At 40.2% G+C, this 20,194-nt stretch overlaps 2 protein-coding genes across 4 annotated transcripts in view; both read right to left on the reverse strand.

Annotated features, from left to right (window-relative positions):
* Window positions 1-7,994, reverse strand: part of usta (uronyl 2-sulfotransferase a) — a 56,439-nt gene extending 48,445 nt beyond the window's left edge. Inside the window, exon 1 of the mRNA XM_086061859.1 lies at window positions 7,440-7,994. Within this exon, the coding sequence (XP_085917985.1) occupies window positions 7,440-7,680 (241 nt within the window). The 5' untranslated portion in view covers window positions 7,681-7,994. The remainder of the gene's footprint in view (window positions 1-7,439) is intronic.
* A 601-nt stretch (window positions 7,995-8,595) lies between these two features.
* sash1a (SAM and SH3 domain containing 1a) overlaps window positions 8,596-20,194 on the reverse strand; it is a 163,386-nt gene continuing 151,787 nt past the window's right edge. For all 3 annotated transcript variants that reach the window (XM_086060755.1, XM_086060757.1, XM_086060756.1), the window contains 4 exons: window positions 19,167-19,295; window positions 13,760-14,727; window positions 11,678-11,809; window positions 8,596-10,686 (listed from right to left, as the gene is read on the reverse strand). In XM_086060755.1, the coding sequence (XP_085916881.1) occupies window positions 10,432-10,686; window positions 11,678-11,809; window positions 13,760-14,727; window positions 19,167-19,295 (1,484 nt within the window). In that variant the 3' untranslated portion in view covers window positions 8,596-10,431. The remainder of the gene's footprint in view (window positions 10,687-11,677; window positions 11,810-13,759; window positions 14,728-19,166; window positions 19,296-20,194) is intronic.

The following is a 20,194-nucleotide window of genomic DNA, read 5'->3' on the forward strand; positions in this document are numbered from 1 at the left end:
CACATCCCAGCCAGCTATGAACGGAAAGCCTTGAAAGCAACACTGCTTCTAAAAAAAATGTTTGGACAGATGTAGGCCAAGGGACAGGACCATACTATTATTTTATTTAAGGGTGGGGTGAATGGTTATGTTTATTAGGTGGTCCGTTCATTAGCTAGCAGGCTACTTCCTGGTTCACAGAGAATGATGATAGACGGCAGGGCAGTACGTACTAAGATTCTAGAGAGTGGAATTGTTGTTTGTTAGTATGCTAATTCATAGAGAATGACACAAACAGGAGCTTTGTTTTTTTTTTCAATCATGGGAAATGTTTGGTTTTCTATGGTCGACCCGTATGATAGTTAGCAGGTTACTTTTTGCCTCACAAAAAGTTACATAAGATGACAAAACTGTACCTTTTTTCTGGAATGGAGGGGCGAATGGTGTTCTGGTTCCTACTTCGTGGTTCATGGAGAATAATCTAAGAAAAGATGGGATGGTGGCTATGGTTCCGTGCATGGAGACATCAGACCAGTTTTTAGGTACTTGCATTTGTTAGTTAGCAGACTACTTCCTTGTTCATGGACAACAACAACAATTAATAGAACCATACCATAAGAAGGAATGTTTGGGTCTCTTGGTCTGCCCGTTTGATAATTAGCAGGCTACTTCTTGGTTCACGGAGAATGACGTAAACTAACAGGCATAAGGGAGACTGCCTGTTTGGGTTTCTTGGCCCACCCATTTGATAGTTAGCATGTTAAGTCCGGGCTAAGATGACAGGACTGTACCTTTTCTGGAATGGTCAAAGATTGTTGTTATTAGCTTGATAGTTAGCAGGCTACTTCCTGGTTCATGGAGGATGAAGGCAGGACCATACCATATTGTATTCTGGGGTGGTGGGTATGGTTCTGTAAGTTTGCCACTTTTTTTTATGTTAGAAGACTACTTCTAGGTACACAAAAAATAATGTAAGCCATGAGCTTTTTTTTTTTTTTTTACTTGGGGTAGGGGCCAATAGTGAACTTAAGCTAATTGCCCTTGGTGTTTGATATCAAATGATTGAGTGCACTTATTGTTTAATCAATCAAAGAATTATGGAAAAAAAACATTTTACCTCAAGCCCCATCAATCCTTCGCATCTCCAAATTAGTGCACAATGCTCAGTCACAGTCCATTAACCACTAATGCATCTGGGCTTTGTCCTTAATTCTAACCCATCAATGTGCATTCACTCTCTTTTTCCAAGAGGGGAAAACAAACATAATGGAGATCTAATTGCATCATTGTTGCTACTGGAGGGTAGCCCCTTCTCTGGCATGTTGATGCTGGACACAAGCGCTAATGGCAAAATGGAAATGCTATTTTACAAGTTTATTTGAAACTGCATGAGTTCCTTACACATGTTCTCATTGTGTTCATGCTAGTGACCCATTGTTTATCTATAGCAGACGTCGTTGACGTCTTTAGACAACAAATTGGCGAGTCAGTAAGTCAATTAAGCCAAGTGATGCACTCAGTTTATTTTTTATTTTTTTATGAGAAAAATAGCTCTCCATAATGTTATACCTCATAAAAACGTATTGACCCTTAAAATCCACTAACAACTGGAGAAAGCAGTACAAAAAAATGGAGGTATAGACCATAGCATAGGGGAGGGGGGGACGCGTGTTCTATCCACCCCGAAGATTTTTTATGAGCCGTCTGATTGTTTTGGCATTTGCAAAGGACGTGACGGCAACTAGTAACCTGTCGGTTCCATGTCGGGAAAATGGAGTCTGGAGTCTGACCGTGGCATGGCAGACTTCCATCCTTTACGACACCTCTGCTATAATCCACTAAACTAAAAGTGTCACTTGACTAATTCATTTGGACCGCTTTTTTTTTTTTTATATCCTTCAACAGGAAGTGGGTGTAGCGGTGTGTGAAAAAAGGCGTTTGCCAGTTTCGCTCCAAACGTGATTTCATATAGCGGTAAATGAAATGATATGGTTTGGTTGAACGTTACGACTAAAACGCAGTCAAAAGATGTCAGGTAGAAGCTTGTAGACGCGTCTGGATTGGAATGGGTTACTAAACTATCAGCAACTACCACCAACATTATTCCAATGTGAATACTTTTAAACGACCATCAGTTGATTTCAGTCTGGAGCTTCGTGTGCAGGAACTTGTTCATGAGATTAAGGCATTATGCGTCGTAATGAACTGAAATCTCGACGTGCCAGCCTGCTCACGATGCCATGTACAGGCCCGCCTGACGTTTGCTAGCGAACATGTAAATGACTCAGAGAAGGCTTGGGAGAAAATGTTGTGGTCAGATGAAACCAAAGTTGAGCTGTTTGGCATCAATTCCATCCATTCGTGCTTGGAGGTTGAAATAATAATCGGGAGTATAGGAATCAAATACTGCCCCAAGGTATCATCCATACTGATGATTGTCCACCTGCCAAGGGCTAGCTACAGTTTTATGAGTCGTTTGAAAGGCTACATGGTCGTGTTCTCTGCGAAACTGGCACTTGCGTCTTCTTCTTTTTACGACTTTTGGAAAGGCGAGTGGACAGTCCAACTTTCAAAAGGGTTTCTTGAAAATGTATTATGTTCGAAAATGATGAATGTTTTGCGTTTGCTGACCGGTTAGCGATCCCCGAGGGAGCTTCACCGAAATATTTTGGAAGGACAGAATTGTGGAGTTGATACTCTTTTATTGGTTTCATTATGAACTGTTTGGGCATGGAGTAGTAGTCAGATCAATTCCATATTTGTATGGATTTACAGCGTCTCTGATTCAAACTAAAGATTACACAATACCAATAAGTAACAGTTTCTCACTTGTACGGAGGGCCCGATCAAATTATTGTCTAACTGGTCAAATATTTGTCATCTGCAAAAACAATCAGCCTTTCGGCTTCCTTTTATTCCCTGAAGTAAATGTTAGCTTTTAGCTATCATGACCGCATTACAGTAAACATGTCAAGACTCAAACATGTTCTAATGCGAAATGAATGAATACCAATGTTAAAAAGGTATTTTTCCATGTTAAATTGTTCTATTGTGGTTCCAATTGGACAATAAATATAATTAGGATATGAAAAATGTCTTGCCAACACTCACGGTATCAAATCTTTCAAATGATTGCTTCCCAGAAGGTTTTTTGACATGCCCTAGGTAAAAACAAGTGTAGCTCGAACAAACTCAAAGAAGCCTGTCACATTTTATTTGACTTCTCTACAGACAATGAACCACAAAAAAATGTCCCCGCAGATTACTACTACTACTACTTGTGGCTAAAAAACAAACATAGCCGCTAACGCTAACTGACAATGTGCCACTTGCTTGTTTACATACAAACTAGGGTGAAGCACAATACTTCTTGAGAACGTAAATCTCAAACTGATGCGATTCATCACATTGATTAAGACTAGTTTGGCTAACCCATTAGCCTAGCGTTTGACATACTAAAGGCTCATTTTAACAGTGAAAAGAATACGAAGCATCCTGATTTCCTTTTATACGCAGATGTGTTGCTAAAATGCAAAACAATACAAACACGCGACTCGTTCACTAATTGTTATTACTCACACATTGTCTCGTTTAATCTCGTGGCTCATTGAATAATAATAACTGCCCTGGGTGTCGTTTCAGAGCAACTGGCAATGCCTCAGATCATCACAGATGAGAGTCGGTGAGGGACTTTTTATGGCAAACACACACAGACACAGACTGAGACACATGATGTCGTCATATTCTCTCCGTTTCAAGTTTATTCTCTTACAAAAAAGACTAAGACTATACAGCACTTGTTTTGTTTTTTGGGTTGTTTGTTTTACTCAAAGTTCCATACTTGATCATTTAGGTTTGGGTGAGTTATCTACTGAGGGAGGCATTTATTTTTGAGTGGATATTGACTAATTGAGACGTGGCATCTATTAGAGTAGGGATCACTAATTGAGGAAATATGCTTTGTGTTAAGTATGTCACTGTTTTTAGTTAGGCATCTATTTGAGGGAGGCGTTTATTTTTTTCCAAGTGGACAACACAAAAAAAATTAATTCATTATTATTAATTTATTAATTAAATAAATGCCCCCCTCAAATGATTATTTCTAATAGATCATGCACAAATGGACACTAATTGAAATGCAGCGTCCATTCGAGTAGGTGCTACTATTTTAAGTTTGTGTGACATATGATGCCGTTTTTAATCATCACTATTAAAAGTAAAGCATCTCTTTGATGGAGGTTTTTTTTTTTTTTTTTTTTCGAGTAGACAACTTTCACTTACAGCTATGTCTTTTGGACTACAGGCTACAGTTTGAGGAAATAAGAGTTTGTAAGATTTACAACAATATTTTCCGTCGTGACAACTAAAAGTGATGCATTCATTTGAGGGAGGCGCTTATTTTTTCAAGTGGTGATGCATCTGGAAACTACGTGAGACTTTCTTATTGGATGAGGAGCTATGCTTCGAGGAAATACAGTATGGTTTGTGAAACGATGACACTATCTTTAGCCATTACCTTTTGTCCTAACATCTATTCGAGGGAGGTATTTTTAGCACCTGGCGACTAATAGAAACTATGGAGACTAATAGAGCCACAACACTTTTATGACATATCACGTGTTTTTAGTTGTTACTACCTTTTCTGTCTTGTGGGGAAACTGTAGCATCTAATTGAGGGAGGCGTTTTTTTTTTTCACCAAATAGAGATGATTAGTTTAGAGAGGGGCTACATGAACTAAAAACAGAGTTCCCCTGCTTAATCTCAGTTTAACCTATCTCACATTTTCTAAGCAATCATTTAATTAAGTTTCTTTGCTGATCGTCTTACCCGAACCAAACACACTTTTTCTGCCGAGCAAATGGCCACTTGAGCACATACTCTCCTTTTCTAACAAAAGACAGACGTCCATACCACCAACAGCCGGGGTCAACAGTCAAACACTCCATCCGCCTTCACCCTAAAAGTCTGCTACCTTTCTCCCACTACACGTTGAGTGACATCCTCAAACCTCGGCCTCCCCTGGTCAAATGGAACAAAAAGGCCTCTGTTCCACTTTCCTTGCCGTCCCCGGCGAAACCAAGCCACTATTCTCTAGCGCTTACACACACACACACACATTCACATTTGCCGACCCTCGCCTTCATCTTGGCACGCTGCGGCCAAAAGTAACACGAGCTGGCAGAAGGCAAATAAATCATCTAATCACTGGATGGTCTTAAAAGACTGCTTGGCGTCCGTCCATCACATATACTGTATGTTTAGTGCTCATATTATATAATATTTTCATTTACTGGATCGTCTAATTGATAACACACTGCAGTCGTATATCAGTGCAAAAGTGACAGTTGTACACTCATATCAGTAGAAAAATGAAATGTGTTCACATAATAAATAAATAATAAATGAATATATAAATATAAAAAATATTATAAATACATATCAAAAATAAATAAATTAATATATAAATATAAGCAATGTAATAAATAACAAGTAATAAAAGTAAAATAAAAATAAATGTATAAATAAATAAAAATAAAATAATAAAAACAAATAAATTAATAAATACAAATAAAGTGGTAAAATAATATTTGTACAACTGACAATACTGCAAAATTGATAGTCGTGCATGCGTATCACTCATACACTTGTTACCAATCAGGATTTTATGTTAAAAATTCCAATCATTCATAAGTGAAATTGTCTCTAGTTGGCTGCAGACTGCAAAAAGTACAAGCTGCAGGTGATCATTTTAGGTGATAAGCAATAACAGGCATTGATCAAAATATGCCAATCAGGTACTTTTCCACAGAAATCACGATGGGTGGCAGAGCACCACGAGTAAAAGTGATCTTTGTTCAATCCCAATAGTTTTAAAGTGATGGTGGTACAATACACACATTGTGGGATACTATATATCAGGGGTGTCCAAATGTTTTCCTTCGAGGGCCACATTGAGAAAAATCAAAGAATGAATGGGCCATTTGATATATTTTTTTCACCTTAATTTTTCAAGCACACAAAAATCTGTGAATCAAGCAATTTAATATTGTTTATATCGTCAAAATAATTTTTGATTTGATAAGATTTGGGGAGGGTCAAGATCCTGTAGATAAAATCCATCTCTACATTTAGAACAGAAACAGGTGCAATCTATTGTAAACAGACCTTCTTTTTTTTCTTTTAAATAAAGCAGTTACATGGAAATAATTCATGTGATAATTTCACAAGTTGGTCCTGTACACGGAGGAGTTTTTTGCTTGTAAAAATGTATTATCTTTAATCATCACAGTCTTATGAAAAGAAATGTTAAATTGAAAACAGTTCATTTACACATTTAGAAAAGCTCGACAGTATATACAACAAAATGTATTAGTAGCAGATGTCATTTTTAATAGGTATGCCGTGGGCCGCTTAAAAATTGATGACGGGCCACAAATGTCTCACCGGGTCATAGTTTGGACACCACTCCTATACAGTGTCATGTTTGGGTTCTGTTTTTCCTTGTGTGTCTCCCTTGGTCTTGTTTAAGAGTAATCCTGCCCTTCCTCGTGTCAACCAATCAGTGCCATCAGCCACTTGTGTCTTGCCCCAGGTGTGTCTTGTTGTGTCATTAGCGTGTGTGTATTTAGTCTCCTGTCTCCCCTTTGTCCGTGTCGGTTCATTGTCATTTTCTCCCGTCATGCTACCAATTTTTGCCTTGTTGTCCCCCCCACGTTTTGTTTTCACTTGCCATTTGGAGTTAGCTTTTGTTTTGTAGTAATTAAAGTATTTTTTTTATACATCACCTTTGCCTCCTTGCCCTGCTTCACTGCTACTGGTTCATCCACCCATACTTCTTGACATACAGCATTTTGCACATAAAGTGAAAGTTGTAGATACAGAACAGAACTGTGTAAATTTGACAGCTGCAGATAACACGTGTACACACGTGATTTGTTTTACATTATGTGAACGCTATCATCACATAAAAGTGCAATGGTGAGATGTGTACGCATACGACAGTATAAAAGTGAAAGTTGCAGATCTAAATCAGTGTACATAAATGGAAGTACAGTATAAAATAATGCTTAGTAGCCTAATGTAAAGTGAAACTTGGAGACCTAGTATAGTGTAAAAGTTGGATAAATGCACACAAGTTACGGTATAAAGTGAAAGTTGGAGACAACAGTTAAAAATGGAAGGTTGTAGACCAGTCGTGCACGCGTGACAAAAGTGAAAGTTACCGATAAAGTGCAAAAGTGAGCATTGTACGCACGTGACAGTGCGTCAAATTGGAAGGCTTCAGCTCCAGCAAAGCGTCAAAGTAAAACTTTTTGACGTGAATCAGTGCAACGGTGAGTTTTACGCACAGCAGATATTTGACCTATCAGCCTTTACGCACGGAAGGCAGGCAGCCAGCCAGCCAGCCAGCCAGCAGAGCCCCCCCTAAAAGAGAGAAGAAGAAGAAAAACTCTCTTACCGAGATATTGTCGTATGTCCAGCAGGACTCTGGGGGGTCCTCCGTTGAGCTGGCAGAAGAGGGACGACAGGCAGAAGACGAAGAGCGCCGCCATGCAGAATCCATACGCTCGGAGGGGCAAGCGCCAAGGAATGGAGGCGAGCGAGCACAACTTGTGGTGGTTGCGGTGGTCCCTGAAGTGGACGAGATGGGGGCTCTGGCTGTTGCTGTGAGGCGGACTGCCGCTGTAATTCTTCATCATCTGCTCCTCACAAGGCGCCGTGCGAAGTCACCCATTGGAGAACCATCGGAAAGTCCGACTTTTGGAGGAGCGGAAGGGAAGAAAAAAAATCCCCCCCCACCCGTCACCGGCTCCTCTCCCGCGCTGCAGTCCGCTCGAGGTGGCTCCTCGCTCGGCTTGCCTTGCTGTGCACGCTACGGCTCGCCTGTCGCGGCTCTATGCAGGCTGCTTCAAGGGTCCATCCTTCTCCTTCTTCTAGGCCGGCTTCCTCTTTTTTTCTTTTTTCAAGGGTGTCAGATTACTGGACGTGGAAAGAGAGAGAGAGGATAGGAGGAGGGAGTTCCGTACAGTCAAAAAGTTTCAACTTGCATCATTTGCACTTTTCGCTGGGAAACAGCGCCATCAAGTGGTTCCCAAACGAAATACATAGTTGATCCCCGCATACTCGCGATTCGGTAACCGCGGATTAAAACATTTTTTGTTGTTACAATATTTTCTATTTAATATTTTTGTACTTTTTTGTAGAAAACATTTAAGTGAATACATGTATTTATCAGCATTTTTTGCATTTGAAAAAGCAAAACACAATGAATAAAATTAATACTAAAAGTACTAATGGTAGTGGTACTTTGTATTGCTATCGGTGACTAAGAGTTGAGTACTCGTACTGGTATTGTTCTGAAAAAAATATATCAAAATAAAACCATTGAAAAAAGGCTAGTAATGAGAATGTGAAAAGGAAAGCCCGTTACCTAAACAATTTGCTTACCTGGACGTCCATGTTCATAAATTGCAGATTTTTAAATTGTTCTGAAACAAAAAATGCCTTTTCACAAGGCTGATGTACATTAAAATCACAACTTTTACATGTATTTAAGCAAGCATTTTTTTGTTCATCTTTTGTGTATTTTGGCATTTCAAACCACATCAAAGGGGCTGCGTATGACAAGAAACATTTTATTATCATTATAGGTGTGAATGACAAATAGTTATGGACAAGTTTTTTTTATTATTTCAATACACAAGCAAATATGCATGGACAATCATAAAGTAGATGAAAAGCAGATAAAACAATCATATGTACACATATGTTACAAACTGTATGCAGCTCCTCACTTGCTAAAGCAATATGCATTATGCAGAAAGGTATTGCTATTCGTATAGTACAGCTAATTACAGTCCATATGGAAAGGAAAAGAAAAGGGAGAAAAATAACTTATTTAAATATCAATTACATATATAGAATGTGCAAGGCCTGCATAGCATTTCATATATGTAATTAAGATGGTGCAAACAAAGTGGGAGTGATTATAGGAAAAAAAAGGTGTATTACTCATTTACACTTGCCATTCATTAAGGAGCCACTAAAAACTTTCACAAAAACAGCCAATGTCGCAGCTAGATTAAGTCACCCTCTAAAGTGCATTTACAGTGTCAGTATCTTTATTTTTACTTAACACTTGTCTCGCCTCTCCCAGAGCACCAGCATCATGCCGTCTTCATAAAGAATAAGACCAAAAAAATAGTTGGCGTGAAATCACAAGTGTGCCCTCAGTTTATCCCTGATTTTTTTTTTGTTTTGTTGCTTCACACTTCATGTCATTTGTTGTTATCTGCTAATTTGTTTAACGTATATTGGCAATATATTTGATATATAGTGGAACCTCCAAAATTAAGAATTCTCCTCCCGAAATAATTGAACCGCATGTCATATATTTTATTTTATTTTCAATTATTTTTATTAATATTGAAACTGCTTACATCAAGCAAACAATTTTTTTTTTCATCAAGGATGGCCCGTAATGGAAGCTAAATGAAAAAATCTTGTAAACTTAACTTAAAGATGACTTAAATTGTCAACCAGTTGTACACAATTCTGTTTTGTTGTACCATTAAACTATTGAGTCTACTTAAATAAATAAAAAATTCACATGGCATGTGTATATTCTTGAATAATTACATTTTTATCCCAAATTTTGCCCGTTTTCTAAATTGCACAATCTCAAGGTTAGTCAATTTAGAGGTTCCACAGTTTATAAAATAGTGCTTCATTCCAAACAAACATCAGCTCCGGCCGTCTCTTTGGATATTGTAACCAAGATCTTAATGATGTGTTTTTAGTCCGTAAAATTAAAACAAATTAGCTTTGCGTAGTTGAAATAAACGGGTTGTATTCACCTGTCCACATTATCCACTCATCTGGCTAAGGGAAAATATATAAAAATGTGCGTGGGTACGTCGGGAATGCTGATTGGTAATGACCCGACGGCAACTTTCAGTACACACATGAACAAAATGAAGCTATAATACAGAAAATACAGTCTCATAAAAGTAAGCCACGTATCACGTCTTGGTGTATTGGTATGCATCGAGTGTCACTTTGGCGGCGTAAAATACACGACTCACAAAAGTGTTCCCAAAATTGGCCTCTGGGGTGAAATTTCACGATGAGCTAAAAATGCAGCTGTGTGAAATTTCAACTCAAAGTTTTATGAGTTGTGTACCCGAGAAACAAAAAGCCACTTTTCACAAGCGAAGCACTTGTGAAGCGTCCATTTTACAAAATGGTGGTGTGCTTTCTTCTGCAAAGGCAGTCTTTAGTTGAACCAATAGGAGGCGTATTTATTTATTTTTTAAAAGGCATCCTTTTAGCATCCAGGATCGACTCCAAGTTGCCGTAAACATTAGAGAAAAGAGTGCTGGAAAAACGTCTTGACAAACGGGAAGTACTCGCAAATACTTTTGAAAACACCTGACCACGGCGAAGCGGGTTCACGCGTCCCGGCGCTCGGCGACCAGCTGGGCCTCGCCGATTAAGCGACGGGCGTGTCCGCGGTCGCGCACGCCCGCCTCCCAAGCGGCGCTCTCCGTTAGCGAGGCCACGCCGCTCAGCGAGTCCACACCGCCCGCCGCCAGGGCGGACGCGTACATAGGCAGGCCGATGGACACCAGCCAGTCCGAGACGGTGTGGACGGTGCCTGACGGCGCCGGTCTGCGGCACATTTCTGTCAGGCCGCCCGAAGGGATCTGGGGACAAAAAAAATCTCCGTTAGGCTATGCTTTTTGATAAACATATTTTAAGAACCTGCAAAGTGAATTTGAGAGCAGTAAAACCGATTTGTATGGAATGAGCCGCCTCTCCCACACTATGTAAGAACTGCTTTAGAGCGCCTCGTTGTCAGCCATGAGTGTATGCACATCTTGGAGAGAATAACAAAAGGGATAATTTTTATCTTTAAAACAAAAAAAAAGCCAAACAAATGCGGCTTGACAGCCACCATGTGGACCGATGCTTCAGGATGGTGTGGCCACTGCTCACTTTAGAGTGCCTTGTTGTTGGCCGTGAGCGTGCGTATGTCATGTAGAGAAAGGCAAAAAAGCAAAAAAGGAGGGGGAAAAACTTACTTGGCAGCAAAATTTGACTTCACAGCAAGCATGTGGGCAGTGGCTTCAAGCTGGTCGAACTACTTTGGAGTGCCTCGTTGCTGGCCATGAGTGCATGCATTATGGAGAGAATAAGAAAAGGGATTTTTTTCCTTTTTTTTTTAAATAAGGCAAATCAAATTCACCTGATGTCAATAAAGCAAAACAAAAGCTTGACAGCCACAATGTGGGAGGCTTCAGGATGGTGTGGCCACTGCCCACTTTAGAGTGCTCGTTGTTGGCCGTGAGCGTGCGTACGTCATGTAGTGACGGCGGAAGAGCAGGGAGGGAAAGAAAAAAATAATTGCACTTGAGAGACAGCATGTCGACAGGGGCTTCTTGCTGGTGTGGCCGCTTTAGAGTGCCTCGTTGTTGCGGCGTAGAACATGTGAAAGCATTAGATGCTAGACTAAGCAGCATCCAGTCAGAGACATTTCTATTTATTTTTTCCTGGTTGTGAAGCCTCATTCAAATTGGCTGAGTTGTTCACAACACTCTTCTGTGTGGTGTGTCAAATTTTCAAGACATTATTTTCACTTCAGGGTCTTTAAATGACTATTTGAGAAGCAACACAATTCTAGCTGTGCGTCCTTACGGCCATTCGGTGTTGTTTGCGCAGCTCTCGGACTCGGAGCTGGTCCATGGTGGAGGCCACCTCCTTGACGGGCTGCTGCAAGTCTTCAGAGTAGCGCTGCATCAGAGGCTGGGGGATGCCACAGCGGCCGTGCTGGGGGAATAAAGACAGGACAGATGATTACGAAAGAAAACATTTCCTCATGGCAAGAAACAAACCACTGAGCTGTGTCTTGTGTTATTTATATAAACACATTTGGTATGTAAATGAAATGATTTCCAACAGGTATTCTTGTTTTGGTTGGCTCCTTTTAAAAGCTTCGAGGGGAGAGAAAGCCAAAATACAAATAAATATTAGCTGCACTCTCGAGAACTAGTAAATGGCCGAAATGACCTTAAAATGGACGCTTCAAATCAAAATGGCAGACTTCCTGTGTTTTTTCAGCTGATCATTTTTTGGGTGGGTCAACTCATAATAGACAAATCTACCAAATTTTTTGTTTTCTCCATCACGCCTGAGGTCTGACGGGTGGTACATAGTTTTATAACCCGTCTGGCCAAAGTGCAATTCCCCAATAAACTTAACAGTCTGTACCACATTACAGTCAGCCTCTAGTCTTCACCCTGCAGCTTTTTATTGCCGTGTGCATTCACACTCAACGCCCGCGGCATGATGTATACCAACAAGCCATCACTTCTCTATTTTTGTACATCAAAGCAAAGTTGATGTTTTTGGCCTCCTAACTAAAGGCAGGAAAAAAATACGAGTTAAATACGATTTGTCACCGAGAGGATGACGTGTTTTTGTTGGCACAGATATGATTGTATTTAGAATCCCATACCTCATTTATTTACCTTATTTGGAGTTTGCATAATTAAATTAGTAGTTCAAAACAAAATCTACAGTGTCTATATATTAGGGGTGTCAAAATTAGTATGTTAACAGATTAACTCATCACATTTACACGACACATTCTTTAATGCCAAGTAAGACACACCCCTTATTTGGAAACCTCACCTCAGTACAAATTTGGGAATTTCGGTGATGCAGGCGGCACGTCCACCTATCCATTACCCTCTAGAAATGCTGCACAATGTTTAAAGAAGCTACAGCAGAGGAGCCATTTGGACCGTGAAGCACCACCACCTCTTTCCTGACACACTTTGTAGGCTGCCGGTAAAACGTTAGAACCCAGAAAGGTTGCTAAACTTTCAAAGGGGTCTGCATGGGCACTGCCAGACCCCTTTGAGAGCCAAGTGTCTTGTCTCTTGGAGTGACTCAAAGTCACTTGCTCTTGAGACATGGGGCATATTTTATTCAGAATATAGCTCATCTTCAACAACACCAACAACATCGTCTGTATTATTTGCAGGACAGCTGCATCATAATGACATTGCACCATACTATCACCAATGTTCAACATAAAACGCTCACGCCACCCAGTGGCAGAAAAAAAAAAACTCATTGCAAATCTATGACTGAGTAGTATTGCACACACCTCTTAACAACGTACAGAGTTTTATGAATGAGTATAAAAATTACTAGGACAAAAAGACAGATTAATCCCAGGGGATTAAACGTGCCTAGGACATAGGTTAATCTATCCTGGAAGGGTTTAATCTGTCCTAGGACACTTTGTCCTAGGGCAGATTCTAGGTTAATCTACCCTAGAGGGGTATTAATCTTTCCTAGGACCCTTTAATCCCCAGGGATTAATCTGTCTGTCTGACAATATGTCCTAGGACGCTTTAACAGATTAATCCCCAGAGGTTAAAGGGTCCTAGGATAGATGATTATATATTATTCTGTTAAAGCGTCCTAGGACAAAATATCCTAGAACAGATTAATCCCCGGGGGTTAAAGGGTCCTAGGACAGATTATACCCCTCAAGAACAGATTAATCTATCCTAGAGGGGTATAATCTGAAAGACGAATCTATCATAGAGGGGTATAATCTGTCCCAGGACCCTTTAACCCCCGGGGATTAATTTTTCCTTGGACACTTTGTCCTAGGACTCCTTAATCCCCCGGGTTAAAGCGTCGGGTAATCTGTCCTGTGTTATGTTGATTACAGGTTTTTGCTCTCTGTCAGATTTAGACTACCTTGTCCGAGTAAGGCTCCTCCGTGAGATCGATGCCCTCAGCCTCCAGCCGTTGCTCCAGCAAGGTGAGCAGGTCAGGACCCATCTTGGAATGCGAAGCCTTCCTCGTCACGGCCACCTTGCCACCCAGGTCAGACAGCCACGGGGGTGCCACCGATGTGCCCGTCTCTTCCCCGGTGGACGAGGCTGACGAGGAGTTGCGGGGGCTGCTGAGGGTGCTCGGAGTCTTGGCGGGAAGGGGTGGGGCGGGACTGGTACCGCACCGTGTCATGGGGCTGCTCGGGTGAGAACGTGTGAGTGAGTGCGTCGGTGAAGGGGTGGGAGACGGTGAAGAGGGCCCGGAGAGTGGGGAGTGGCAGACCCCGTTGGCGAGTCTTTCTCTGGACTTCTTGGCAGGAACGGGAGGTGGTACCGGCGGCTTCTTGGCATGAGTCCGTATGACCCTCTCACCACGTGCGTTGGATTCCGGGGGACTTGGGGCTTGGGTTGTGGGACAAGGGGGTCTCAGAGGCAGCTGCGAGGGTACAGGTGGTCTGTCAAATCTGGGTTTCGGACTCACTGGTGGACTTTTAATACAAATTGAAGAACTCTCCTTAATAGGTCTATTTTTGTCCAAACTGGGCTCTTCTTTTGTTAGTTTAACCTCCTCATTTTCATCCTCTCTCTGCTCCCAGTGCAGGTCTCCCAGGGAATGGGAGCGTTTCCAGGACCCAGTGGGTTGGAAGGGCTCATCCAGGTCCTCGCAGCTACGACTGGCCGGGATGGGGGAACGTCTATGGGTTTTGCGGCGCCCCAGCAGGTGGAATCCCTTCAAGGAGGGCTTGCTGAATACGTTTTTGGGGAATTTGGAGCGCTGGTTCTTAGCATTCTGCTGCAAGGCCTCACTGGAGATGGTCATGGGAAGCGTAGGATAGTCCGGAGATTGTCCTGCGGAAGAGCGACCTGAGGAGGAGGACTTCTTGCTCTTGCCTGCAAAATAAAAATAGTTTCACTTATTTTTGATATTTTTTTTTTTATACTCTCCCCGCGAACAGGCTTGGGGAGTAACGGAATACATGTACCGCCGTTATGCAATCAGATTACAAAAAAAAAGTAACTATTCCGTTACAGTTACAGGAAAAAATCAGATTACAGGTACCTTTATTAAAAATGGGGATTACAATTTCTACGATGAGTGCGAGGGCATCATCGGATGACTATCCATCTATCTGTCTGTCTAAACTGTGAGGTGTGGTTGCTTTCAGTTGAAAGCAACCACACCTGCTTTCAGTGACAGTTCGAAAACAGCATATGGCCTTCAATCAATCAATCGCCTACATGCTTTTTAATTACACATAGATTTTTGCTATTTGTAGGCTGCCCGGGTCCCTATCACCCTCCGCAAATAACGGGCACATTGTATAGGATATATATTGTGGTGATTTTTATTTTGTCTTCATGATCATACTCGGTATTGGAGTAATCCAAAATAACATTACTTTAATATGGTACTTGGATTGAGTTACTAACTAAATTTTTTAGCAGGTAAATTGTAACTGTAACGGAATACATTTTAAGAGTAACCCTCCTAACCCTGCCTGCGAATAAGCTACAATTCGCCTTAAAATGGTGCCAAAGTACTACTTTTCTATGAGACAGGGCTTTGGGAATGTTTATTAGAAGCTCCTCCCTTCACATCAACATCATTGCCGCTAAGATTCCACAAGACGGTGTCAAAACACTCATTATGCGTTAGGACAAATCGGGTGGGTGAACACTACTACTGTCATAATACCTAACTACATTAAAATGAAGTTACAGTCGATTAGCTGAGTTTTGTTCTTTCCTTTTCACAAATGTGATGTAATGGCATCAAGCATGGTGGAATGAAAAGCAGAAGCAACTTACCGTCTTGTCCTCTGGCTTACAAAGCATGATGGTGAAAACGGGTGAGAACAGCCAGAGATAAGTTTTAATGGGATGGACAGATAAATTCTATAGATGGAATGCGATGAAATGTCACCGCAGCACCGAAAATGTAGAAATATTATGTTATTTAGATATAATTCATATTACAACATTAACAGTGTTGTAATGTTAAATGATCAGGCTTAAAAAGAGATGAAAACATCTCAATGTGTGCAGTTTGATATTGCTTGGAACGTCGTTAATATCACACAAAAAAAATACTTATAATTATGTTACTAATAAAATAATAATTTTTTTATTGTACAGGTTGAAAAAAAATATAATTTATAAAAACAAGATGTAAAAAGAGCTTTAAGGTGTTAATGTTATGAGTATAGGAATAAAGATTTTTTTTACAAAAATAGTCATGAAAGGCTTAATTATTTGAGACTATAGTTGAAATATTACAGGAGGAAAAAAGTTATAATAGTTTTTAAGAGAATAGTTTGGTGAGGTCAGTTGTAATTTATTAACACGACTACAAATTAAATGTCACAGGGATGAAGATTCAATTTGATGAGAAAGCTGTTAAGAAAGTAGTAATACTATGAGCATAAAAGTAAATTGTTGAGGATCTTAACATGTTACAAGTTGAATTTTGTTATTATTTTTTAATTTATTTACAATTTTCTATTATTTTTATTTTACTGTAATGTCACAATATAAATCTCTTAAGATTATGACTTCCAGGCTTAACATTTCATTTTTTGAGTATCTTATTCTCATTCAATTAAAATAGGCTGCTTGATGACAAGTGGAAGACCAACACTCCGCAGGCACAAGATATATATAACATGAATTTGTCCTGATTAGAGCATTCAGGGATCAACAGTATTAATGTTGTACAAAAGTACATGTACAGTATAACGGATAATTTTACAAATATATATATTTACATATATTACTGTGTATCCCTGAATTTGAAAAAGAACATGCAGAAAATGCAGAATGTTTTCTAAATAAGCAGGAAGTTTGTGAATAGTTTAAAGGCGTGAAAAGTAAAACAAGAGACGAAACATAAAAAAGCAAGCAGCAGTCTTTATTTTTTTGGGTGGGGTGGGGTGGGACTTTTTTTTTGGTTTCTTTTTAATTCCACAACTTCAATCTCTATTGTGGCACACAATGACTGCGGCCAATTCCAACCACCCCCACCACACACACACACACACACACACACACACCAAGTTAAGGCCAGTATTTATACTGGAAACCAGCAATCAGAAAGAAAAGTGTTTTTTGACAGAACAGTGATTTATGGGTTATGGATGTTAAAAATATGTAGGAGAAAGAAGACATACAGGGAGCTCGAGCACGCTCAAAAATTAAGATCACAAGAACCGTAAAAAGATTAATAAAGCACAATTCTCTTAGTTAAAAATATGCAGATTTCCGTCATGTGTAGGCACATCATGCAAGATGGTTGTTGTGCAATACAGTCTCTATGAAACAGCCAATCAGCACTGCAGACATGTCTTAATAATGTCACTGTAATCTGCTGCATTTAGCAGAAATATTCATAATCATCCCCTTTGTACACTGTCAATGTGGAATCCACAGGCGGGGTTTGAGCTTGGAATCCTTTGATTGGCAGTGAGTTTGTTCTCATGAGAACTCTCGTGCGCATTGGGGAGGCTCTCTCCCTTTGGCCATAGGCTCCCAGCACTGTGGGGTAGACCAGGCTTAGTGGTCTGGGGCCCGGTTCCTTCCCGGTTACATGCAGACTTCGGTACTGAGGGCACACAAGGCCTACAAGGATGGAAAGAGTGATGAAGAGAGGGAAAGGAGAAGGAAAGGTATGTCATGAGGCGGTTTCTCGAGAGCAGGGGGTTCCCAAACTGTGGCTCGGGAAACAAAATGGGCTGCGTGAGAATTGTTATTGGGTCGCCCATTGACTGAGTAAAATGTTACTGACTCATGTTTAACATGTATTTCATGTTCTTGTATCGTATACATAATGTTATGAAGTATTTTTGTATGTTAGGAATTATATTAGAGGTGCAAAGATTAATCAATTGACAACTGATTCTTTTTTTTATAATTGATTAATTTTCTAGAGAGCTTGTTTGTTTTAAAACTCTATAAATCCTGTGAAAGCATACTTATTATTTTTCTGTTGAATCAAAACAAGACATTTGCAAAATTTTGCTTTTACTTTTGAAAACAATGATCAACCCTTTTGTCTACTTTTTGACATCTTATGATCCAAACCAGTAACTAGCCGATAGCTTATTTTGTTTGTACATTTTCTGTACTGTCAATTTGAAATAATGTTCTGTTTTTTTTTACATTGTTAAAAACATATTACATATTAAAATAATGTTAATATATTATATCATTAAAAAATTAAGCTGCAAGAACAAAGACCTAACACGAGACAAAGTTTTATTATTAGCAGAATAATTTGATAAAAATTAAAAATGTGTCGCAAACTTTTGAGAATAGTTTTACTACTTTTTTTCCAGGGGGTGTCCACAAGTTATGTGTCAAGTGCAACTTCCTGAGGAAAAATTGTCTGAATTTTTGAAGAAAAAAATAATACATTAACAGTAACAGTGTGACACCATTTAAAATGTTCATTACATTAGGAAAAAGCCAACATAATTCTAATAATTTCACAAAAACATTTTTTACAAGGTCTATCGTTTGGAGAGTAAAAGAAAATCCCCACTTTTTAAGAGAAAGTACTAATTTACACAAATAGTTATATGATGAGGAATAAAGTTAAAATATTCCCAATATGAACAAAGATAATTTTTCAAAACAAAAGTCAGAATTTAAGGCATATGATCCATCAATTTTCTATACCGCTTATCCTCACTCAGTAGGGTCGAGAGTCTACTGGATCCTATCCCAGCTGAATTTAGGAGCAAGGCTGGGTGCACCTTGGACCGGTCGACAGCCAATCACAGGGCAGATATAGCCAAACAACTATTCACACACACATTCACACCTATGGACAATTTGGAGTCCTTAATTAACCTAAACATGCTTTAGGAACGTGCGAGCAAACTGGAGTACCAGCAGAAAACCCCGCAAGCACCAGGCGGACATGCAAACTCCACACAGGAAGTCAGGAAGGCCGAATTTGAACCGTCAACCTCAGTGAAGCGTACGTGCTAACCACTTTTCCACCATGCAACCGAAAGTAAATAAAAAAGAAAGTAAATATTTTTTGTATTTTGTATCCATGTCCAGTATATACTGATGTAATGGCAATAACATACTTTTATAAAATTTATCAATGTTGTTGAGCTGAAACGGTTTGAGAAAGCCGGCTCTGGAGGGACAAAGGTGGGAGACAGCAGGATAGAATGAGAGCCTACAATAAGCAAGAAAAGCTGGTTGATTATCAGACACCATTCCAGAGGATTCTGACGAGTGGAGTTAGAATGCTGAAGCGTGAGGAGATGGAGTGCATACGTTTCCCCCATTAGACCAAATCCCAGTCATGCCATTATTACCGTTCTCCAAGTTCTCGTTGCTCTCGTAGCAACCAGAGTCCCGCGGGGAGTCTCCGATTAGACCTCGGCCCCCGGATAGCAGCTTCTCCTGAGAGCTCGACAGACCGCCGCGCTCCGGATCGCTGCTGCCTGGACACAGAGAAAAAAATATACATTTAACATTTATATATGTGGTTTTACATTTATATATGTTTATTTTTTCCTTTCCAGTAAATCGACAGTTACGCCATCTGGCGGTTGAGAGGGACGAAATAGAAACACTCAGGTGTGGACTAGAGTCATGTGACTTGGACTCGAGTCGGACTTGAGTCATGAATTTTCCGACTTTAGACTCGACTTGACAAAATGTTAAAAGACTTGCAACTCGACTTGGACTTGACCAACAATGACTTTTGATTTCACTTGGACTTGAGCCCTTTGACTTGAAAAGACTTCTTCTTCCACCAAAACAAATGTATGTTAACGAGTAAGTTCCTCTCGGTGTGTGTGTGCGCGCGTGTACGTGTGCAAACTGGGCTGACAGCGCCGTCATTCAGACATGTCAAGGAAGCTGCAAAGGCACAAGCACACGCTGCCTACGCTAAGGCAAACTTCTAAATAAAGCTGACCAAATAATACATTGACGCCAATGCAACAGCCGTGGCGGATTTTACTTTGAAGTCTGCCTACATGGTGGCGTGAACGCTGGTTTGACTACTTCCCTTTGACATTTTGGCTTGCATTATCGACGTTTTTATTGAAATTACATTATTCTCTACCACCATTATCATAATGCCACCCAGAAAGTATATTAAATAGCTAATTTAGGACGCAAAGAAACCGCAAGTTACTTAAGCCGTCATTGCACGATACGGGACAAGTCTCCAGCGTCCGTGGCTAGTAGCTAACTGTTAGCGTTAACATCGGGTGCCTGGCTGGCAAGTTGCAACAGTAGTTTGACAGCTGTTGCTTGGCTCGCTTGCTTTTCTTATTCAATATTGTGGACCTATGCTACTTTGTAATCCACTCTCCCTGTTCAAACGAAGGGA

The sequence above is a fragment of the Leptonotus elevatus genome, chromosome 18 (assembly GCF_054856555.1).
Source record: "Leptonotus elevatus isolate MCC_2025b chromosome 18, RoL_Lele_1.0, whole genome shotgun sequence".
In the NCBI taxonomy this organism is placed as follows: Eukaryota; Metazoa; Chordata; class Actinopteri; order Syngnathiformes; family Syngnathidae; genus Leptonotus; species Leptonotus elevatus.